Consider the following 26,279-nt stretch of genomic DNA (forward strand, 5'->3'; position numbering starts at 1 on the left):
TGGTATCATTCGAATCATATGAGCATTTACTAAAGAAAGAGGAATACTTTACAAAGGTAAAAAAAGGCCCTTGTCAAGCTAAAAATAAGATTCTGTGAAGCGAGATCCTTTTTTGACGTATTTATTTTTTTATATTTGTATATGAAAAATATTCTCGTGACAATCATATTCGTTTTTTTTCAGAATGAAAAATAAAAATATAAAATGTTCTGATTCGCGAAAGAAAAATCTGAATAAATTAATAAGAGAGAGAACTCTCTCTTTTAATATGACAATTACGATAAAACAGAGAAAAAGAGAATCGAAAAAACCGTGCTTATCATAAATACAAAACTCAATTTGATTAAATTGGAAGTAAGAAGAAGCGCAGAAAAAAAGAATGACGAATCCTTACACATCGATGAAACGTCGGAATTCGTGCACGCATGCGCGCTCACCAAAAAGTCCGATGCTTACTCATTCGTTCAATGTACCCGGTTATTTGCATTCAAGTTTCGTCTACGAGAGAGGTTCGCTGCTTTCATATATTAGATATTCACAATGATATCATGCAAATTAATCTAATAAAATTTTGCATGAGTAGAGAAATATTTGTATATGAATGAAATCAGCTGAAGCAAGAATTTGGGTTCATACAAATTATATTAACCTTTATTTTTTCGATGCATTCTAAAAAGAAAAAAAATATTTTGTTACATTTATTGCATATTTTATTGTTTTATTTTCTACGAATCGCGAATAAATTTTCATTAACAAATAAATATTTTCAACAATTAAAATTATGTTAAAAATGATAATTATGGCGAGTATATTGATGATGCATTGTTTGCTTCAATTGATTCACTTATTTCCCTTGTAGAAATCTATCACTAGTATCGCTAATTAATCACTTATTTTGAGTACTTAAAATACTGATATACAGTAATTTAAGTACTCAAAATGAGTGATTAAGTATTCGAAATAAGTAATAAATTGGCGTTACTAGTGATAAATTTCTATAAGGGTTATCTATCCATATACAAAATTTAATTACATTAATTTGCATAAAAGAAAAAAAAAGAAAAATTCATCTTGTATTTTATTGTATTATTGTGAATATCTAACACTCTAAATCAGATCTAATAATCTAGATCAATGATTAAATAATTTAATTTCTTAAAATTTGCACAGTCATATCTGCATTCGAAATTCATATGCCGGTTGAAGGTTCTGGGGTCGTCGGTATCTCTAAAAGAATTCTTGAGAACGGAAAGCCAGCTTAAAACCTGTGACTCATAAAGTTATTCGCATAACTTCTGGGAACAAAAGTTTTCTTCGTCTAAGAAATGGCATCGAAATGTGTAAATATTTTTATTGTAATAAAATATCACGTACAATACGATTAATCGAACAAAATATCGAATCTAGTTTTCGATATAAATGCGTTCACTATCTCAACTGAGGAAATATGTAAACACACACAAGAAAATAGAGATAGCACATATACTCACATAGTATCGAAGATTATCGGAACGATTATTTATCAAAGATTAAGAACAAATTTTTAAGATATATATATATATATATATATATATATATGTATGAAAAAAAGTAAAAGAATAAAAAAAAATAAAATTTTTTAATTAAGATAACTTGATCAAAAAACATTTTTTTAATTAAGTTATCTCAATTAAAAAAAGAACGGAAAGAATGTGAAACTTTTTCTATTTCAAACTGGTAAATTAAGGAAAATTCAAACCTAGAGCGCGAAAAGCTCGTATTATATCTATGAAATTCTCATTATTATTTTATGTCTTGCATTTCTTAAATTATGATGTAATAGGTCCTCGTAAATAAATGTTACAACCCTTGCACATTGAGAATGCAGTAAAGTGTAGAAAGTGCATAAAAATGTATAAAGTACAAAAAATACAGATGGCTATTATACTTTAACAAAGGTTTTGTTCTTTTTAATTGAACTGGCTACATATATTAGTTTAGAGTTTATCTTTTTTAACGCACTTTGTAGTCGGCTCTCTGAAATATCAATATAACTAAATCAGCCACAGAGCCATTTATCTTTTTTACTCCAAAAAGATAAATTCTGAACTAGAGCAGCCAGTTCAGCTAAAAAGGGTAGACTTACAATTTCATTCTCTTGATGCGATTGTGCGCTCTGTATTTTCTTAACAAGTGCGCTTCTAAAACGATGTTGTAATTAATTGTATTTCAATTTCTATGCAATTTTTCTAGCTATATTTTTCTGGCTAGATCTAGTGATACTACTGTGAATATTTTTCCTTTATTTTAAATATTTTTTAAATCGATTTGCTAAACGCTAAATGTTTATGAGATTTGTAGTTGCAAAACATGCACTTTTAATGATTGTCTTGAGCTAATATAGGATGTCCTGGTCTGTTAAAAAAAAATCATTATTATAAGATCGTCTTACTTGAATTCCTACAACTTTTGCATGATTATATTGAAACAATTTTTAATGGAAGCTCTGATCTTCGAAAAATAGTAATGCGTTATTTAAAATAGGATACCCTAAAATGCAAAAACAACGAACTTTCTCTAATTCTAAACCAGAATATTCCGTTAGAAAATCAGAATATCCTGTCAATTAGAGATAATTAAAGATTCAGAAGGAATATCTCAAAGAGGAATTAGGAATACAGAGTTTGCACTCCATCTATAACAATCCCTTACAGTTCTGATTTCATCAACTTATGCGCGGCATCGTTGCACATGTGTATATGCACGTGTGCAGAAGCGTCGCGGGTGCGCGATTGGTAATCGTGGTCGTCGCGACGACTTTGGTGGGAGATCTCAATAAAAGTCAGTGGCAGGCTGATTATGATTCAGAGTGGCGGTGAGCTCCGGTACTGGCTCCGCATATTCGCGCGCTTCTTGTTCGGTTGGTTCTTTTTTTTTCTCTCCTTTGACGCGAACACCTTTCTATCGCGCGTATACAGATCCTATCTATCCTATCTATCCTAACTTATTACTGCCAACTCTTTTTCCTCTTTCTCATTCTTTTTTTTCCTCGATCGTTTCATCGAACTTTACGGAAGAAAGATCTTTGTCGATGAAAATCGAGCGAGGTTTACGCGACACATATACATATACGCGTATAAGCCAAAGAGTCACGCTCGCAGCAACAGAAGGAAAGAGAACACGGGTGGCGAACCACCAGGGAGGAAAACGCTAAGAGATCGATAGTGTTGTGGCAACCACGTTTCAAACTAGCTCTCTGCCAGCCAGGTAGAGTCACCGGCACGCTGTTGAAAGTACAACAAATGTTTCCGCTTTGCGAATAGAGTTAGTAGAGGTAACATCTCAACAGCTTCCTAAAACCCTGCGTAATTCTCCTCAACAAGAGTATAGTCGAAATCGGTTGATTTAATATATGAATCCAATTTGACAGTTTGCGATTCTCGAGGCACCTTAATAAGGGAAAGTTACGCAAGGGGAAGCACGTGATTCAGTGTTTCCGGGAAAAGGGGGATGTAAAGGGGCGAGCGACGAGCACCAATACTGTACGCACGAGAAAAATAAATCACGGTGATATATTAACACAATTTAACAATTGGACCAAGAGCAGCAACATTGCCGAAAATATGACGAGGTGGAGCAAGATTGTTTCGCGGCGGCCAAGCTACCTGACGGCGATAACGTTCCTCACTTTGTACGCGAGTTGTACTGGAGCGGCACCCACCAATGTCGTCATCAGCGACACCACTGCTGCGGTAAGTATATAGAGATTTTATTTTCCTGCAATCTCTCTACAAAGTGATCTGTGTAGAAATATAAGCGAATGACGTGATTGACTTGGGGAAATCAAATTGATTTCGCTCTAGGAGTCCTAATTCGATGGACCCCAATTTTTGATTGCATCCTAATATTTAATTGACCCCGATTAACTTGTTGGTCTATATATAAGATAAATTATATATAGACCACGCAACAAGTTATGTAGATACGCTACGCATTTTGAGAGACTGTTGGAAAAGTTTTCACAACACGTCTCGACATTCGGAAGAAAGAAAGAAACTGGTCTGGAGCTGGATGCAATATCTTCGTGGGATGCGTCACAGATGAGTAATGCAAGATCGCGCATTGCGCATATGTGTTCGCATGTTGTTTCTTTGACGAATAACGCGAATAACATTCCGAGGAGAACATTTATCTCTCCGAGACCGCTGATATCTAATTATATTAATAGATATATCGGATTATCTCTTGAATTGCAGTGCCGCTTTGATATTATAGTGTGACTAATAAAAAATTGTCTGAAATATTTATCACGATTAGTATATAGAAAAAGGAAAGAGAAAAAAAGATGTTTGTTTGCTTCTCGTTTCTATATTATTATACGAAAATTTAAATTTATGCTCTTTATGAGAGCTTTGTATTGACGCTTTAACCGCAAATTTGGCTTGATGACAAAATATTTATCACTTTATAGATAAACGCACAGTCAAAAAGTAACTGATGTTTTTGACTGGATATACATCAGGAACGTGACTTGTTCTGTCGACGAATGATCGATTTTAAAGAATAATTGTTATTTTTTAAATTTTATTGAATGAATACTCTATTCGATGTTTAGATAAATCGAGAATTGTGTAATTGAGAAAGAAAGACAAGACTTTCCAAGTTGATATTGACAAAAGAATAACAATATTTATAATAATGCACATTAATTGTTTTGCTACAAGTCAACGTACGTAGTTACGCTTATTTAATTGTAAAAAATGCTATTTACAACGTTAGAGATGATAATTATTGTCGTGGCGAGTATACATATTTAAGTAAGAGGAAAACATCTTGCTACATACACAATACACATGTCTACAAAAATCATTATACAGTAAATAAAATTAAACACATTCAGAACAAAAGTTCTTTTCTTGAAATATATAAATATATATACGTACAATATAAAATATATAAAAAATATTGAAAAAAAATATATATCTAGAATTATATACTTCAAAAATAAAAGGTAAGATAAAATAAAATTGTCGAAATTCATTATCTTATTATTCTTGACAATCTAATGTTTCAGTAATCTTCCTTCAGAAAATGCCAAGTCATCGAACCGTATGCGCATATCTTTTTTTCTCTCTCTCTCTCTCGATTATACTAAAAAACTGTACATAATGTATATGTAAACTCGGAAATACGGAAATACACCTGTACCGTAGAGAGATCTCATATGTTGGCCTTCGTCATCGCAGATCCATAGTCCGAACACGAATCAGCCGTCATCGGAATATTAACGATCTAATCATAGATATTCTCATCGTCACTCGATCCAGCAATCGCGTTTGTCTTTTTTTTATATTTAAGCCAGCAGCAAGTTCTGCTTGGCAGTCTTTTTTCCTTCCAATCGTGTGTCGATCGTAAAAAGGAGAATCTAATAGAAAAATCGATTCGCATTTGCGGTTAGCGTTAGTGTTATTGAAACTACGAGAAATAGTTCTATCTCTTCCGCCATTTAAACGTATGTAAAATAGCAAAAAAGATTGTCATTAATCAAAAGCATCTTGTGTAACAGTAAACAGTAAAAACAGTACTTTTGATCACATCGTAAAGATTATAGAGACAAATATACAAAAATTATATCCTTTTCACAGTCAAATACTCTTCGATAGCTTCAACGCAGTTGAAAGAACAAAGAAAAAAGCTAAGACGCGGCTCTTTTGTTCAAGTTGACAAATACACATTTATTTATTCTCGAGCACGAATGATTTGTTGCGTATCGGTTGCGCGTGGGCTAGGAAGATAAAAAATTATTATACGTGATCAGCGAAGCCGTATGTACGAGAAGCTCGCAAACAATATACCTGTTGATAAGACACGCCACACGTCACCAATGTATGGCATTCCTTATTGTCATAGATAATGATATTTTGAATCGTTCTTTTGCTTAGAATTAAATCATCATTTTTGTATTAAGTATTATGTACAACGAGACAGAAAAAGAGAGAGAGAGAGAGAGAGAGAGAGAGAGAGAGAGAGAGAGAGAGAGAGAGAGAGAGAGAGAAAGAAAATCCTAATTATATAATATTAATTATTATACAATATAATCATAATGAAAGAATGAAGGCAAGAAAATTTATTTTCGAGATCCCTCAATTTGATAAGTCATTTTTACAGGTATCACACAATTGACGGTACTGTATTATATTTAAAAAATATATTTGGTGGAAGAATATAATGTTATGTATATAAAGCGCATGGACGGGGGAGGACCAAAACCTAACCTAACATAACTCTTTCCTCTGGATCCCCATGAAAAACTTCGGATCTAATCCATTTCTAATTAAATTACAATTAGATTAGTTATATGAAAAAATTTTATGAGAAAAATGTATGACACAATCCTAAAAATTTTGAAATTTTAATAAATATATTAAAAAAAAATAAAAATTTTGAAAAATTGATATCTTAAAAACTAATGATATCATAAGATGCTTTTTCTTAGTAAAAAATCTATCAAATTGAGGATTTCCGGAAATAACATTGTTTCAGAATAAAATGTAAAAAATGGAACCAAAAATTCGTTCGCAGATTTTATCAATAATATAAGAAAAGGAATTAATGTAATTTCATTTCTATATAATATAGAATATAGATTATAATTATAGATCCTATATAATTAGAGTATTACTAATTTAAAAGATCTTTTTTCCTAAAACACGGTAAAAGTGTCATTCCCTGTCAAGTTCATGTGCAATCTATATAGGAATAAAATTGATTAATAATAATAATAAATAAGAGATAATAACGAGGATACGTATAAGTACATTATAAAGATGAAGGCATATCCTCAAATTATATACTTACAATTAGATAAAAAATTGCCGCGTTTACCGCGCTTGTGATGGAATTAATGTTTTCATTCGTTCGTTACTTTTATGCAAATCACACACACACACACACACACACACACACACACACACACACACACAAGATGATCGCGCGTTATATCGCTCGTAGATCAAATTATTGTGCACGCATCGTATGGTTATCACGTGTCCGAGTGACTGTCTGATTTCTTAATGAAACCGCTATTTCTATTTCCGCGAACGTGTCCCCGTGATTTATGCATTTTTCCGACACGTGGAATCTGCACGTGCGCATCGTACGTTATGGTTATATAATACAACTAGCTAGTCAGTACTTACTTCGAAAGATTGTTCCGGCTACAAACTGTACCGTACCTAACTGTTAGTCTTAATTTCGCTTAAACATCCGTCTTTTAAATGTTCTGTTGACAAGTGCATCTCGTGTTCCTTCAAGTCTTTCGAATGTTTTCGAGCATTCAATAGAAATCTTTCGCATCTAGATCTCTATAATTTCTATTGTTATACTAATTAAAACCGCTAAAGAGCAAGCTCTTCTATCGGATATCGGACATCGGGCGCAACGTCAAAAAATTAGCATCGATTGAAATTGACGTAAATGATTAAAACTCGCCGACGTAAGTTTTATCAACGATAAACAAAAAAAATTCGCTATCGTGTTCGTTTGCACCTTAATGACTCATGTGACGCAAAGACTTGAATCGTCTTACTCTTATGAGCTATCTTCCGAACTATCTTCCTTCCGCTTAGTGTGAATCAGTGACTTTAAACAAAAATATATTTTAAATGAATCACTTGCTTTTATCATTTATCAATTTTATAAATTTGATTGTGTAAAATATTTTTTATCCGATTTGTATATTTTGCAAATTTCGTGAATTTTATTAATATATTATTCAATTCAATCGTCGATTAGATCAATCCGATCTGTAAAAGAATCATGGAACAGCTATATTAAGTTAATATTACACTATTACTTTTGAGGTCGCATCAATTCAATCGCATCAGATCAAGTGATTAATTCATCCTTGTCACTATCGATGCAACACATACTTATATGTTTAACATTGTAAATTACGACACATACATATGTAAATATATAATTATGATAATTATGATAATTAAATAAGCAATTTTAGCAAATTTCACTATCTGTATTTATTATAACTCAAATTAAAATCTGTACACTATTTATATTTAATTCAAATTTAAATCTGTACACAATTTGTATTTAACTCAAATTTAATTAACTTAAATTCTATCATAATTCGTACTATCACATTTAATGAGAACATTAATTGTAACAATTAACTTATAATTTAGCGTTTGACACATTTAATTTAAAAAATGTAACATGGTCAATTATTTTTTAGAGAAGAAAGGGGGGGGAGAGAGAGAGAGATGTATATTCGTTTCTTCATTATAACCATTTTCAAATCTGTTGTTCAAAATTTGATCTTTACGCCATCGTTATAAAATATAAAGATTAGCAAAAGAAAAGAAATAACACGCAAAAGAAAATATTTTGTACAAAGCAATAGTGTGGAAATGGTCTGGAACTATCTTTTATATTCAAACAATGTCTACAGGAAGATGCGAGGGCGTAGAATATTAATGACATTTGCGTCGACAAAGACCTCTCCAAGGTCGAAGTGCTATTCTCTTGACGCTTATGCACTCCTTCCTTTTATTTTACGGCTGATAGCTTGTAAAATTTTACAATCCAACTTGGTATGTCAAAAGAAAAATTGTTTCTTGTTCACACATTCTCACAAAATGGTACACTTTTTTACACGCAATGTGCGAAAGTTATTCCAAAATCTACAATTTAAAGATAGGAGACAATTGAACAAGTGTGGCAATAAGTGCTATTGGCTTTTATTAATTTAGTCCATTATAACCAACTACGGTTAATTATTTAGATTATCTCTTCCTTATAGGAAATTAAATGTACACACAATTAATTCTCATTTCATAATTAGAAATTGTAAAAAGAGCTATTGTACAAAAATACTATGACTGGATGAAAAAATCTATATATAATAAAAATATAAATATATATAATTAATTATATATTTAATTATATATTTTTTATTCCGAGTGGGAATATTTAAAAGTTTAAAAACAAAGAAAATAAATAAAACACTTTGATTATAAAAAGTCAATGCAAGTAACGGGAATCAAACAGATTTCTTCAAAACTCCACACATTATGAACGCTTTGAACACATTGAAGAAACTTGTTTATATTATTTATATTTTAAAAATTTTCCATTTATTTTTAGAATATCCTGTTATCTTAATAGACGTCAAAAAATCCTCTTACGAGGGAAATCCTCTAAAAATTAGTATCAGATATTTCTATAATTTATAAAGATGATATGGAATTTATTTTTACATTAATAAAAGGTACATTATTTTACAGCCAATGAAAGATGTTAAAGTATAGCATAAACATAAAATATATAAACTGAATATGAGACATTCAAGATTTGGCTCTTAAATGATTAAATTAAATTATGTTTACATGTTACTTACTCATGAATACTTCTCGTAAGTTACACTCAATTCTTCCTTTTAAATCATTTATTAATCACTTTATCCTTCATTTTTTTAATAAACTAAAACCATTCAGTGGCACACATATCACTGCATTGTCAATTGCAGTACTATACAGAGTGGCTCCGAACGGTCCGGCCAGACTTTGAGATCTTACAGGAAATTTAATTCTGAACAAAAAATTTCCTATAAACATGGGTCGAAAAATGTTTCCTTAAGTTATCGCTCAAAAACCTCTGTTAAAGGAAGAGCAGAAGGAGAAAAAATGAAATAAAAAGAAAATAAAACTTAATAAATTTCTTTAAAAAAACCTATAAAATAAAAAATAATCTTCTTTTATGAAAATAAAATTATTTTTTTAAAACTAAAATAGCTCGCATCTAACAATAAGTGACAAAAGCACTTTTTGTACGTTTGAAACTGGTTATATCAAAATCTATGGAACGTACAACAATCATTTTAATTTTATTTGGAAGGTAATTTAATTTTCTACTACTTTTGTTTCGGAGATAATTAATTTTTCTACAACTTTTTGTTAAAAGACGCATATTTTCCATGATATTTGGAAAAATGTGTAAAATAATCACGATTTAGGTTTATAACTTCTTAAGGAAGCATTTTTCGACCCATGTTTATCCGAAATTTTTTGTTCAGAATTAAATTTCCTATAAGATCTCAAAGTCTGGCCGGAACATTCGGAGCCACTCTATATATAATCATATGCAGTGTATATATGGAGCATTCCATACCAAATCAACGACTTTTTTCCCCGACTATTTTTTATCTGCTTTATTTAAAAAATTTTTTTGTATCTATTAAAAGTAGCTTCCATGAATTTTTTTAGATTTTTATTTTTATTAATTTCCGGATTATATATTTTTAAAAACATTAATTTTTTTGAAATTTAAAAATGTCAAATATTTGTAACTTGAAGAAAAATAAATATATTGTCATTAATAAGGTGGTCATTTTTTGTCTTTGAATGTATTTTTTAAACAAAATATTGAAATAATTAAAAAAAGAAAATTTAATGGTATTTTAGTCAATTTTAATCAAAATTATTTTTTCCTCAATGAGACCCTTTCAATTTTTCTCATAAAAATATATAACATTTTAGACTTCAAAAACATTTTTTTTTTAATTATTGGCAAAAAGGGGATTCAAATATTTTCATTTTTTAAGGCCATTTTTCGAATTTTTTTCAAAAATCACATTTTTGGTTGTTTATACACTATTTCGATTAAAAAAATTAATATTTATAAAATTAATAAGCACTCATTTCGAAAAGTCAGGAAAAAATTCCAATATTTGTAATTTTTAAAGATTTTTGCTATTTTTCTCGAAAATAGTATTTGTCAGTTGTTTAGGCAACTCCGATTAAGAAGAATACTCTTAAAATAAAAGATATTAATGCAATCGAACGTATTTTATTGGAAATTAGTACATGAAAACACTTTTTGTTGTTAATTTATATAGTTTAAATAATTAATCAATTTAATTATAAATATATACGATTTGCTTTGTATATCACCTGTATATCATTAAATTATAATTCTAAAAGTGACCAACACTGACTTCTTCTATTTTGTAAAACTCAATTACATTTATAACGTTTCAACCACCAATTGTGGTCCTTTTTAAGTGTAGATGGAATACAAAAATTAACATTTGTGGTCTTCTTCTCGCATCAAAAAATAATAATTTCGTATAATAATCGCATAATATATCGTATAATAATAATAATCCGCCAAACATTGACGTGCCACACGTATTTTAATAATAAACTCGTATATATTAATAATGTTTATTAATTTTTTAAACTATGTAAATTAACAACAAAAATTAAGTGTTTTATGTACTAATTTCCAATAAAATACGTTTGATTGCATTAATATCTTTTATTTTAAGAATGAACTTCTTAATCCGAGTTGCCTAAACAACTGTCAAACACTATTTTTGAAAAAATAGCAAAAATTTTTAAAAATTACAAATGTTGGAATTTTTTCCTGACTTTTTGAAATGAGTACTTATTAATTTTATAAATATTAATTTTTTAAATTGAAATAGTGTATAAACAACCAAAAATGTGATTTTTGAAAAAAATTCGAAAAATGGCCTTAAAAAATGAAAATATTTGAATCCCCTTTTTGCCAATAATTAAAAAAAAAATGTTTTTGAAGTCTAAAATGTTATATATTTTTATGAGAAAAATTGAAAGGGTCTCATTGAGGAAAAAATAATTTTGATTAAAATTGACTAAAATACCATTAAATTTTCTTTTTTTAATTATTTCAATATTTTGTTTGAAAAATACATTCAAAGACAAATAATGACCATACCTTATTAATGACAATATATTTATTTTTCTTTAAGTAATACATATTTTTGTATCTACTTTCAATAGATACAAAAAGATAAAAAAATGAAGCAAATAAAAAATTGTTGTCAAAAAAAGTTGTTGATTTGGTATGGTCTCATATATAATCATATACACTTCAATAATATGACTGTATATAATCATATACACTTCAATAATATGACTGTATAATGTCAAAATGAATGTATTTCGCATAAACAAACATGCTGTTTGTTATTATATAAATATTAAAATTTATAAAATTTATATCGATACACAAGTAATTCTAGAAATTGTATATATACATAAGTTTTATGTGAAAAAATAGAATTTATTTTAAAACTGTGACATATACATATGTATGCGACTTGATGAGAAAAAATATAATAACGATAAATAAATAAGAATAATTATAATAAGATTAGAGACTTAATAATAATGAACCAGATTATGAAATTATTGAATCGTTAGAATTCGTTGGAATCGTGTACAATTTTTTTATTACACATTAATGTTGAGTTAATGAGAAAAGGTGAGACTATACTTGAACGGCAAACTAGGCGTTATCATTGATAACGGAATGAGATAAAAGATTGTTACGAGTACACAAATGAACATCTAGACCTACATTTTGCACATGCATACGCAGTTCTAAAACATAACGTTTTTGATTTATAAAATAAAAAAAATATATAAAATTATAATATAGCTATATACGCTATATTAATATTATATATATATATATATATATATATGTATATATATATATATATATATATATATATATTAATATAGCGTATATAGCTATACTATAATTTTATATATTTTTTTTATTTTATAAATCAAAAACGCTATGTTTTAGAACTGCGTATGCATGTGCAAAATGTAGGTCTAGATGTTCATTTGTGTACTAATATATATATATATATATATATATATATATATATATATATATATATATATATACATACACGTTACAATACGTTATAGGTTATAATAGATATTTTATCGACAATTATATATTAAACCATTAATACTGTTTAAATTAAATTGGTTGGCATGGTTAATATTTATGTATGGCAAACATGATTCTGGCCGGTATCCAGTATCCGGTATTCGAAAGACACGCCATGTTCCATTGAGATAAAGTTACTCCAGTTTTCATTAGCATAGAATACTTGATCTTTTTATCGGTATATAATCTGCTACCTATATTTACTAATCGTACAAGTGAGGATATCAGATATACTATTTTTATCTACTTTTGCAATATTCGGCAAATGAACACTGTTAAATCGATCTACTTAAAACATATAAAGATGACAGAGATACATAGGTTAGATTAGGTTAAATATTTGATAATAATCGCGTTCCACTTCTTGTGTGCAGGTAGAGTAATGGGTTAAACTGAATAGAAAACTCCTCTACTGTTTTGCGATCTTCGCAATAACTAATGAGAAATTAATTTAAAAGATTAATTAAAAAGATCAGCTAAAATTCATGCGAGTACAAAGAGACAGCTCAATGTTATGCAGTTAGTGTAGGGCGCGACAAGTGGGAGAAGCGTTCAACAATTATTAGTTGTCTCTTCTCGTTGAGCGCCTAAGCACGTAACATTGTTTCTTCTTGCTTGCGCGCTTCTCAGACATCAGACATTCTATATACATATATGGTATTATATATATATGTATATATATATATATATATATATACATATGTATATATAGATATCACACATAATTACTGTTATTCACATGATTAATCTTCATGTTTTTTATCGCGAAAAAAATTCGTAAAATTTTAAATAGCAAAAAAATAAGAGAAAAAATTAAAAATAAAATATGCAAGAAATATTTGTGGTAAAGAAAAAAATACATATATTATATATATATATATATATATATATATATATATATATATATATACATATGTATATATAGATATAACTTCGTTTAACGAGAGGTGTATCGGATCGGACGAAAATTCGTCCGTTTCAAGTATGTTTTTTCCTATTCACTGTTATTTCACTTCAGTGTCTGCAATGAATAATGAATAGCACCAGACCCCCTTTAATATCAAAGTACTGAACCACCAGTATTTCTTTTCCATTTTGCTATTTTTAGCTATTCTGGCTATGCGCAAACTGATGCATGTTTTCTCATTGAAGAGTATATTTTTTAAATTGTATGATGAAAATCGACGTTTCGTAACGATTTACATAATAATAACTTATTCAAATAATGTTTTAGACTTGTTGGCGAGGGTTTAGTAAAAAAATGACCAAGAACAAAATTGTTTTATTTTGAGACATAAAATCCAAACCTGCACTAAAAAAATAGAGATTACATTTTTAAAAAATTATTTTGGGTCCTACTGGGCCCAAAACAAATTCCCAATCTAAAATCTAACAAGATCATCTATTGGCATCCTTTAAATCCTACAACTTTTGTCTAAAACATTTTTCTCTGAAATATAATATTTTGTTTAAAAAAGGTGGTCATTTAAAATGGGACACTCTGTATATACATACATAATTATATATATATAAACAAAGGAATATAATGGGCTTACTAAACATGATTATTTTGATAACATTTTTTTAACATTTTAAGTACAAAAATGATTTAATACTATAATGAATCAATAAAACAATCTCATAAAATAACTTCCGCACCTATGTCAGTAACTTGATTCTATATTTATTTTGTTGGAAAGATATCTTTCGAAGATTAAACACTCTTAAAGATTAAACAAACTGCGACAGAAGACAATAATCATGATACTCGCCTGCAAGTTAATGCAAAATCTCTACGATCAACAATTCAGGTCATGGTTACAACACTGTGTTTCGCTTATTTTACGACAATATTCACACTTACTGAAAAATAATTATATATTATAAAAAAGATAGAAAATATACGGAAAATTTTTATTTTCTGTTTTTTTATATTTTTAATTATTTGATTATTACAAATTTGAATATATAATATACAACTAATAATAATAAACGTTACTTGATGACTGTACTTTCAAAAGAATATTATCTACGTGGATATCTACGTCATATCTTGAACAACGGATTCAAGGTAACCCGGACATAAAACGTTTCGTGCTTAACGCGAGTCCTGATGTACAATTACAGCTATAACCGCATACACAGATTACAAGCTTGTGTAGCATTTCTACCAGAAATTCGTATGACGGTAAGAAATTTACCTATAATGCCGGATATTAATTCGTAATATTTCAGAATATTTAAAAAATATTTTATTAAATATTTTGTTTATAAAATATTTTTTAAAATAATTACTATCATAAAATTAATAAATAATTAAAGAGATAATATTTTAGAAAAAATTCCATACAGAGTCATTCAATAATGTAATTAAGCGATGGGCACTTAATCATCTTACAGAAAACTGGTACGATAACTGGTACTTAAAGGAATGATTTAATCACACATAATTACTGTTATTCACATGATTAATCTTCATGTTTTTTATCGCGAAAAAAATTCGTAAAATTTTAAATAGCAAAAAAATAAGAGAAAAAATTAAAAATAAAATATGCAAGAAATATTTGTGGTAAAGAAAAAAATATATATTGCGAATTTAGATGCGGTTTGCTTTGTATAATGACATATATATTATAAAAATATACGGTTATACATACACTTGGCAAAGTATTTTGACACGATTTATATAACATAATTGTTTCAAGGCTTTGACAAATATTTCGCAGTTTTTCACGCGATTACATAAAGAATGCGTCCAGCTAACTTCCATAACTTGCATGTCATCTGTGCCCAAGGTCTAAATAATTATATATTTCTGTTATTTTTTTTATAATAGAACAATACCACATATATTCAAAAATTTAATTAAGCAATTAAAAAATTTGAAATATTCGCGTATACATTTTATACATTTATTATTGCTTATATATGAATTGAAGTGTGAAATTGCACATTTACATACGCTAATCATTTTGATTAATCGGAATCAATCACTCTCGACGCCTATCGATCGATAATTACCATCCACCAGACAGGGAGACTTTGAATTTCAATGACACCTCATCAATGAGAGAAGGGAGAGAAAAGAAAGAGAGAGAGATAGCGAGGAAGGAAGCAGCCCATTCATGCATGACACATGCGTAAGGAAGTATGCGTATGTGTGGGCGCACACACTCTACTTACGTTCATTCATAAAAATCTTAGCCTTCATAGAAGTTTACTTATGTGTGTCTGTATGTCTGAAGCATATTATAAAATTTATGAATCGTAAGATCATTGAGTCACTCTCTCTCTCTCTCTCTCTCTTTCTTTCCATTCATCCGGCTAAATAAAGTACGATTGTCAGAAAAATTAAGAATTAATATTTGTTATAATAAAGAATGATCTTTATCATCCATCTTTACAAAAGAGTATCTTTATCAAAGATAACTTGTTATTTGAACAAAATATTACTCTCTGTTAAATATATCAAATCGTAAAATTTGATAAAAAAGTTCTTAAAAAAAGTAAATAAAAAACTAATGGTTAATTTCTTTTCATCTATAAAATATTTATAATTATAACAAAAATAATAAATTATTTTATTATATTTTATAATTCTATAAAAATAATTATAAAATTAATTGCGAAAGAAGTAAATGCTTATAAGAATTCAATTTCTACTCTAAAAAGAAGCGTTTAAGAATCAATGATCCAAAGATTGCATTTAAAAAAATTTACTGCCTAAAATGACAGAGAGATGTATGTCGAATTTTATAATCTCACAAAATATCTAAATGAATGTATTTTTTATATTGTGCTCTCTTCCGCACAAATATATTCATGCCATAACTTTGCAATTACAATACAGATCATATTTCTTTATTGATTTATTTTACACGAATAACAAAGTCCGAACGTTTCATCTAATGTCTATAAAGGTGTTTTAAAATCAGGTAACCAAATTTCAAAAACACAAATAAAAAAAGGTTTATTATTTTGAAAAAGAGCGTTTGTTTTTAAAGTTTGGCCATTTATTTCTGAAACATCCTATATATTTATAATTTTAATATAAAGCTTTTCCTCTTAAAAGTTTCATAAATTTAATTCTCACACAAAATGATACGTATGTAATACACGAATGCACACAATGTAAAAGTAAAAAGAAAAATCTCATTTTTTTTACTTACTTCATCAGCAAACATACTCGTCGTACGATTCAACCATCAGAATATTAATCAGACCGTGCATAAATGATAAATGTGATTAAATAGTTGTAAGAACCCGTCGGTCAAGTCAATCTCCTCGATAATCGCTGCTTGCCTAATTTACAGTCTAGACACACGATATACTTTGATAATTCTCGCGTGACTCATCTTTTGCACCATGTATAGTGACTAACATGATAACGGTAATTTTATCGAGGGCTTCTGGGACCACTTATATACTATAAATAAGTTTAGGGAGAATTTTAATAAAACATCTCATCTCTCTTGTGTTTTAATTGCTCCGATTATCATATAATTCATATGTACATTATATGTACAGGCGAGTGTTTATAAAATACTTGGACAAACTTTTAGGGTATATTCCTCACGTACGATAAAACTTTTTACTATATAATATCATTACTATTCATCTTAGTATAGAATATAAAAGTTTATATATATAAACTTTTTTTCTTCATTTTGACATGAAGAATGTGCTTTAGGAGTTTATTCAAGTCTTTCGTATAAGTACCCTATATATGTGACTATTCTTATTTGCGAAAACAAAATCAATACAGAGTTGGCTATACAAATGAAAGAATACACGCGATAGCAGATCGATTGGCTAACTTTCTACGCAACGATATGAAACATCTGATTGCGAGGACTGCCATTTTATGCGAATCTAGAACGCGCATAAGTGAAAAATAGAGTGCTCTTCGTGTTCGATACAAGGGATGAGTCAGTTTAAAGCGAGCAAATCTCTCTGTACTTGGAATGTAATGTCATATGAATTGGATTTAATGACAATCTTCTGCGCGTATATCATTCTTACGACACACATGGTCTTTTGCGCGAGGAAAGAGCACGTCTTGTGTAACACTGGACCTCGCATCGTAATTTTAGATAGTAGAACAGAAATGTCACGTGATTGATGTGAGATTTCCATATATGTGTATATATGTAAAACGATACATATTATGGTAAAATAATTTCTACTTTACAGTTCATCGTACGACTATATAATACAATTGATCAAATCGAGATTGATAACAAGTGATACCGAAGACTCCAGTCTAAATTTACATAGGAGATAAGACACACGGATATCTTTAGTTTCACTTTCGAAGTTCGTAAAACGTCAAGGTGACACAGAGTTTAAAGGCCAAGTCTTTGCGAAGTGACGAGACTTTTCTGTCTGCGATTTCATGATATGATATCTTCTCCTTGAATAGATACAAAACAATATAGATTATCCTTCGATTTGAAATCTGTACGCTAAAAAAGTTTCCATTTTATAAGAATTTTTTACTTATTTTTAGAATTCCCTGTTCTAAAATAATAAACGTCAAAAGGACCACCTTATATTTTATTGCGAAAAGAATTAGTATTATATTTCTAATTTTATATAAAAGTGTAGACGAAATAAGATTTATTTTTATATTAACAAAAGAGTACTTATTTTCCAGTACACGGGCAAAAAGAGATTATAAAGAAAGCATAGACATATATATAGTACAGATCGAATATGAAGCATGAGACCTGAGTCTTATAAAAAAGTAGATTAAATTAGGTTATATTTACATGTTACTTATTCGTGAGCACTTATTTTAAATCGCTCAATTCTTCTTTTTTAAACCATTTATTATAGCTTATTTAGTTTTATTCTTTATTTTGTTGATTTCCATTCTTTTAACTAAAATCATTCAGTGACAAAATATTGCATAGGGAGAGGGGAGGGGGACAACATTATATATATAGTATTACAATAATAATATGACCATATAACTTCTCAAAATTATTAATCTTAGTCACTAATTATTAAAATAGGAGAGTAGAAATAATCAACCAGAACTAGCGTACTATTTCGTTTATTAAACTTTCAATTGTGAAATTTTAATAAACAAAATAGTACGCTAGTTCTGGTTGATTATTTCTACTCTTCTATGACCATATAACGTTAAATAGACCATTCGTATAAAAACCATGCGATTTTTATTATTAATAAAGAACATATTCTTAGTTTTATAGGATGTTTTAGAAACACTTATTTAAGAATATCTGTTAAGAGGTTTTACAATATAGTCTTCTTACTTCAAGAATACAATTTTTTTATATATACTAAAAAAAGCAGTATCTCCATATATGTTTAGGTATTTTAACGCGTAATCATATAAATAATATATAATTTTAAATAATAAAATAATATTATTTTATTTTAAAAAAGAGAATACCTTATTTTTAATATTGCAGAATTATCTGGCGCAATATGGATACTTGCCACCCATAAATCCAGAAAATGGTGCCTTCTTAAGCGAAGAGAAGCTGACGACAGCAATAGAAGAATTCCAAGCATTCGCCGGTCTCAACATTACAGGTATGTTACATATTATTTGTTTAAATTTAGTTTTAAACATTATATAAATATATACAAGGAAGAGATGACTTGGAATGATGGATCAATTTATTATTGGGCCGGTTGATAAATGCATCCTCATTAATGATTCATCACGCAAAGAAAATGACAAAGGATGCGTATTATTTATACTTTTATACTAATATGTCGCGCCAGTATATTCATATATGACTCAAAAAAAGCAAAAATAGCAAAACGCGTGAAATTCTAGAGGTACAATCACAATCCTGTGCGCATGTCAAATCAACATGAAGACTATGATAACAGTAGGTGGTTCCCTGTTAGCTGGTGATTCAGAATTCAATGAAATGCGACCGAACTCCATCTGACATTTCAGCAGTGACTCATTACATGTAGCAGCCTTGTCTCTCTTCCTCTTTCCCTCTCTTTCTCTCGCGAGAAATCATTGTACTCAGAAATACTTATATTATGAAATATCGATTAAAAAAGTAAACGCAAGAAATCTTGAGACCAAAAAATGCATTCGCACAACTGCGATTGAATATTGTCCTAATAAAGTTTCCTGATGACTGAGAAATATATTAATTTTTGCTTCATTAGATATATAAAGCTATTATGCTTAATCTTTATGCAGTACGAAAAATTACAAAAATGATGATTCGAGACGAAAGCATACAAATTTTACCAGTCATTAATGATAGTACATGAGAGTCCATGGCTAGAACAAGCAACGGAGTCATCCAATAAAAACCGAAGGTGAACGGAAGAGTGATCTAACTGTAGAATTGTAGGCCAGCCGGTGGTGGCATTATCCGAGATGAAGCGTGTTCATTGGTCATAATCGTACGCATTGTTGACGCATCCACAGTTACAGAAAAGATATAATTTGTAAAAACATGAGGAAGAGAAAAATTTTTTTAAAAATTGATGTATAAAAATATTTTTGAAACAATGATTTTTACTTTTTGTATTCGATATATTACTTGTAGAAACTGTCACCATTGATTTATTTACCTATTCATTCGCAACAAAATTTTTTTCATGATAGATAAAAGATGGAAAGAAGAATATAGACAGTGTAAAAGAGTGAAAATTATATAAAATGTGCAAGAAACCTTATAAAACAAAAACTGCATTTTGCACAACTGCGAATATGAAAAACTAAAATGTGTAAGAAATAGCAGCACGTAGAGAGAAAGTTTCGAAGTTATTTTATGAAATTTAAAAGGTACACTTCTTGCGAGATTCTGATCCGGAAACAAAAATGCAATCTTTGTCGCATGTAATCATACGCTCCGAATCTTTGGAACGATGAATCAGTAAATATCGAGTCGCGTGACTGCGCTGCTGCGAAACTGACGGTAGCATATGTTATACGAGAGTTAACTCTCATATTACTATGTATGCATATTATGCATACATTCATGAGAATTTAGTACGTGCACGGGATGTGCGAGAATACATGCGCGCACACATACACATACACACAAGTACACACACATACTTATATATCTACGCATAAAAGACGTAAACTAGTACATGAAAATACATGTATATACACACGCCAACAGAGGCTACGTACTTCAAGAATCAATATACTCGCGAATCCCCGGTCATTTAATTACTTTTATCACGCAATTATTCGAAGATGATATAGGAAACAATGTAGAATATAAAGAAGAGTTTCTCTTATTAAGAGTAACCAATATTTCGAGTTTATATATCCAATTGAAAGTAAATAATAAAATTTATATTCAATTTTTTATGCTATTTTTATTTCAGGTGAATTGAATGAAGAGACTGCGAAACTTATGGCTACACCAAGGTGCGGCGTTAAAGACAAGGTTGGACCAGCCGCCGATGGAAGGTCGAAGAGATATGCTCTTCAAGGTAAAATGAAGTAAAATCGAAGTACAAAATTAAATTTAAGACTTAATAACAACGATATTTCGTCACGTTATGTCATGGAAAATCGAACGATTTGTCACGGTAATTGACAAATTTAAGAAAGTTTAATGCAATCCAGATTGCGCAGACGTAACCGCAGGATGTGATATAACTTTACGTTTGATCAATTGCAATCGATTATCTAATCGATGGTCATTTCCTAGAAACCCACTCAGTGAAAAACAGTCCAAAATTCAATGTTGGTTATGTTAATAACTTCGCTTATCACAAAATTATGAAAAAAGGATCAACGTGTTATATTTTATTAAATATATAGATTATTTCACATATTTATATTGCGCAATGTTGTATTCATTTCATGAATATATATGTACATACGTTTGACTGAATTTCGCGCATTTCGACTTCCTGTTCTGTTTCACTACTACTATTACGAGTTGTTGATATAGAGTCAGTCACCCTAAACGGGTTACACGGATCTCTATCGCGATAGTAGTTTGTTGGATGCTCTAGATGCATTTCAAAGTCCAGTCATATGTGAATGGTGCTGCACAATCATACACTTTGTTATTTCGTCAATATACCAAAAATATTTACTTGAACAAACTTGTAGGATATATTTGATCTCACAAATCAAAGTAAAGAAAAAAGTTTAAACAGGGTGTCCCATTTTAAAAGATCCACTCAAATATCTCAGAAACACTGCGTTAAATCGAAAAATGTTTTAAACAAAAGTTGTATGGTTTTAAGGCGGCATAAGATAATGGATAAAGATTTAACCTTGAATAGTCGTTTGAAGGTCACGTAAAGGTCACCTTCAATTTCTTAAATGAAATCTACTATTTTTTAATGTATATTCTTGTAGCTTGTTTCGAAACTTTTTCAAAACATCATAATAAAATATTTGTTTCATTAAAGTACTTTTCAAATTATATATAAGGCTTGAAGTTAACAATTTTTTGACATAAAATGTAAAATATCTTGTAAAATATTCAGTTTTCGGTAACCTTATTACCTTGATACTTATGCACGGAATAATGAAATCAATCAATTGATGTAAAGAAAACACAGTTACTTTCAAGAAAAAGTACATAGCTGCATGTTGCAAATTACATACTTCTTTTTAAACAATTATTTGCTTTCTTTACCTGTACATATACCTCTAATAAAAAATTAATAATTGCGTTATAATAAAACAAAGTTTATGTTATTATTAAATAATTAAGTAAATATAAACACTTAATTCACAAGAAGTGTCCAACATGACCGCCATTTGATTGAAGACAGCCAGAATTTTATCTATCTGAGAATATTTAAAACGTCTTTATTGATAACGAACAGCTGATACTCTTAATACATTATCAATGCTTGTGATATAATATAAAATCACTCATTTTTTTTATTAGCATGAAGAATATGCTTAAGAAGTTTGTTTAAGTATTTTGTAAGCATCCTGTATATCGGTATATGGAATAATAAAGTGCATGATTGTGCAGCTTGGGACTAACCATGACTTTGAACCTAAGCTGCGCACACGTGCCCTTCATGTTTCAGTGAACTTGCTATGAAGTTCGGCCATGCATACATCCTACGGAATATCTGTCGCAAAACTTAACACCTAGCGGTGTAAACCCAATACTTTTAGTTGTTATATGTTTTAGCCTTTGATTTCATTTTTTCTAATTTCGCATAGCTACGAACGAATCGTTGCGTAACTCTTTGCACGGTATCATAATTGTCGCGCGTACATATATACAATATCTGTATATTGTATGTATAAATGCAGTTGTTGCATAAATCGTAGCTTTGTAACCATGATGAGCATATAACACGCGAGCTGCGATTTTTATTTCTACGGGTATAATAAACAACAACATGCGTGATGACAATAATAGCGCAACCGTGGATTCCGCAAATTTATATGTAATTTAAATAAAAGAATAGGAACGTATCATACGCGCGCGCATGTCGATTTCTAGCTACGATGCGGATGGTGCAAATAGATGATGCGATATAGCGTATTTATAATAGGGAAACTGTCCGGTGTGCGGTATCATATTAATAAACAAAACAAATATGCTTTTTTGCTCTTCATGTACTTAAAACTTATGTATTTTCTCTCTTCCAGGATCTAGATGGCGTACAAAGAATCTAACATACAAGATTAGCAAATATCCGACTGGTCTGAACAAACAGGAAGTGGATAAAGAAATCGCGAAAGCGTTCGGCGTTTGGTCAGGTGAAACTGATTTAACGTTTACCCGCAAAACTGGACATGAAACCGTAAGATAGCACTCTCTTCGATAGAAATGTATAAAATTTGTATAACAAATTTCTTCTTTAACTTTTGTATCACATTAATCGGAAACACGGATAATATATTCTCTATAAGTTCTGGAACTATTTGTTTAGGTTCACATTGAAATTAGATTCGAAGTAGGCGAGCACGGCGACGGTGATCCTTTCGATGGACCCGGTGGTACTTTGGCACACGCGTATTTTCCCGTATACGGTGGCGATGCTCATTTTGATGATTCTGAACGTTGGACCATTAAAAGCTATCGCGGTACCAATCTCTTCCAAGTCGCAGCTCATGAATTTGGACACTCGCTCGGTTTAAGCCACAGCGACGTTAAAAGCGCTCTGATGGCACCTTTTTATCGCGGTTACGATCCGAATTTTGTTCTAGATCAAGACGATACTTATGCTATTCAGGTATTTACAAAAAACATTTCTTAGAAATGAACAGATAAATGATTCAAACGATAATTCAAGATTAATTATCTGATATACAAAAAAAACGGCTAATTTCAGGCTCTATACGGAGAGAAAACTAAACATCACGGATCACGAGGATCTACATCGCCGCCTGCCGAAGAAGATCCTGAATTGTGCAAAGACCCCAAAGTTGACGCAATGTTCAATACTAAAGATGGCGAGACTATTGTGTTCAAAGGTACATACGCGAGTTACGATTTTTTAATCGCGAACGTTTGAATCAATCAACAAACGTACAAAACAAACACGAATATCAATGGAATTTTCAGGAAAACACTATTGGAAATTAACAGACAACGGTGTAGCTAGTGGCTATCCTAGACGCATTGATAGCACTTGGAAAGAGCTCCCATCAAACATAGACGCTGCATTTACATACAGGAATGGCAAGACTTATTTCTTCAAGGTAACTATTTATCGAGAAACCAAGATAAATATTCACATTTATACCTTACACGTTGTGTGTGTGTGTGTGTGTGTGTATGCAGCCATAAATTTTACTGACTATAACTTATTCCCCAACAAAAACTGTGTATCATTTCAGGGTACGCAATACTGGAGGTATATTAATACGTCTATGGACGGTAATTATCCAAAGGAGATTAGCGACGGTTTCACCGGTATTCCCGATCACATCGACGCGGCAACTGTATGGACCGGAAACGGCAAAATTTATTTCTATAAGGGTGCGAAATTTTGGCGCTTTGATCCAGCGTCGAAGCCACCAGTAAGGAGTAATTATCCTAAACTTATTCAAAACTGGCAAGGCATTCCAAATCACGTTAACGCAGCAGTAACCTATAAAGGTTACACGTACTTCTTCCAAGATAATGCCTACTATCGATTCAATGACCGAACGTTCAGGGTAAGTGTACATACAAATCATTTTTAATTAAATTTGTATTATTTCCAGCTGCTTTATCGCAATACACAGAGTGGCCCATGTAAATTACAAAACCAATAACTTTAAAAATATATTTGTTGAATCAAAAAAACTGTTCGTGGTAAAGTTTTGTGTATTCGCGAGGAGACTTTCTAACTACTAATAGTGCTGTATAGTAATAGATAATAATAGCTTTCACTACCCTCCTTCCCCCCTCTCTCTTCATCCTATTTTCCACATGGTGCACGCCTATTACTAAAATTACTCAATATATTATTATTTATATAGAATTAAAGTAAAAACAATTTATCTTTGCCTTGAGAGATGGACGATGCTGATCCCGCTTTCCCAAGATCAACGGCGTATTGGTGGTTTGGATGCAAGTCTGCTCCTAGAGGGACGCTAGGTAATGATCACTGGCCATTCGCATTTGCCAATAATCTGGACGTGGCTGACATTGACATGCACGACAATTACGATAGTCTTGACAGCGTCGGTGACATCATCTTAGATGCAGGTACAAAATCTTTCGAATCCTGTCTAGCCTCGAAAAAATTTTTTTAAAGATATCTATTATATTATTATTCGCTACAACATTTATTTGAAGAAGAAGATATTGTCTCTTGAAATTCTCTTAATTTAATTCGAAAAATATAAATGCTTGTTAATTGTGTTTTTTCTTATAATATACTTACAAATTTTATTCACTTCACTTTTATTGAGAAGCGCGTAATTACTACTATATCATATAATTATTAACTGTCGTTGAAAAATAATACGCAATAAAAATGTTCCAAGAATAACGGGATGAATAAGTTTCCATGAATTTGCGTGAATTGCACTTCCTTTAAATTAATACAACGAGAATCTCGCAATTCTAATGGATACTAGTAATTCACTTCGCTCGTTCTACTTTATTGAAAATAATATCCAATATGAATAAAACTGAAAAAATCTCCCTAATATAGAGGCAGGCAGGAAATGCGAAAAAGATTTTTTATTAAAAATATTTTTATTAAAAAGATTTTCTCGCGCACCTGGCTATAATACTAGGGCTATTTCGCGAAAAGAAAGAGACACATGCATACGCAACATTAAAAAAAAAAAATATATATCAGTTTTTTTAAATTTTTAATTATGAGTTGAATACAATAATTTATTCAGATATATATATATATATCTGATATATATATAATATAATATTAAAACAAACCAATAGATTAAAATTAAAAGATTTTTTCCAAAATATTTTCCAAGATATTATATAATATATACAATTATACAAATAAACATCACGATTCATGATGGCTCTTTCATATGTTTTATCGAGTCACAGATCGTTAAAATCTGATGTAACGCA

At 30.0% G+C, this 26,279-nt stretch overlaps 1 protein-coding gene across 5 annotated transcripts in view; it reads left to right on the forward strand.

The window, feature by feature from the left end:
- The first annotated feature begins 2,830 nt into the window (after positions 1 to 2,830).
- The window catches only part of LOC114928579 (Matrix metalloproteinase 1), a 31,058-nt gene continuing 7,609 nt past the window's right edge, over positions 2,831 to 26,279 (forward strand). For 2 of the 5 annotated variants that reach the window (XM_085489489.1, XM_085489490.1), the window contains exons 1-9: positions 2,831 to 3,731; positions 19,227 to 19,350; positions 21,133 to 21,240; positions 23,387 to 23,541; positions 23,671 to 23,973; positions 24,073 to 24,214; positions 24,306 to 24,442; positions 24,581 to 24,901; positions 25,244 to 25,325. In XM_085489489.1, the coding sequence (XP_085345615.1) occupies positions 3,603 to 3,731; positions 19,227 to 19,350; positions 21,133 to 21,240; positions 23,387 to 23,541; positions 23,671 to 23,973; positions 24,073 to 24,214; positions 24,306 to 24,442; positions 24,581 to 24,901; positions 25,244 to 25,325 (1,501 nt within the window). In that variant the 5' untranslated portion in view covers positions 2,831 to 3,602. Of the gene's footprint in view, positions 3,732 to 19,226; positions 19,351 to 21,132; positions 21,241 to 23,386; positions 23,542 to 23,670; positions 23,974 to 24,072; positions 24,215 to 24,305; positions 24,443 to 24,580; positions 24,902 to 25,243; positions 25,437 to 26,279 lie in introns of all 5 variants that reach the window. The other 3 variants (XM_085489487.1, XM_085489488.1, XM_029299830.2) reach the window with 3 other exon arrangements.

Source organism: Nylanderia fulva, unplaced genomic scaffold (assembly GCF_048542155.1).
Source record: "Nylanderia fulva isolate GAGA-0341 unplaced genomic scaffold, ASM4854215v1 Scaffold85, whole genome shotgun sequence".
Classification (NCBI taxonomy): domain Eukaryota; kingdom Metazoa; phylum Arthropoda; class Insecta; order Hymenoptera; family Formicidae; genus Nylanderia; species Nylanderia fulva.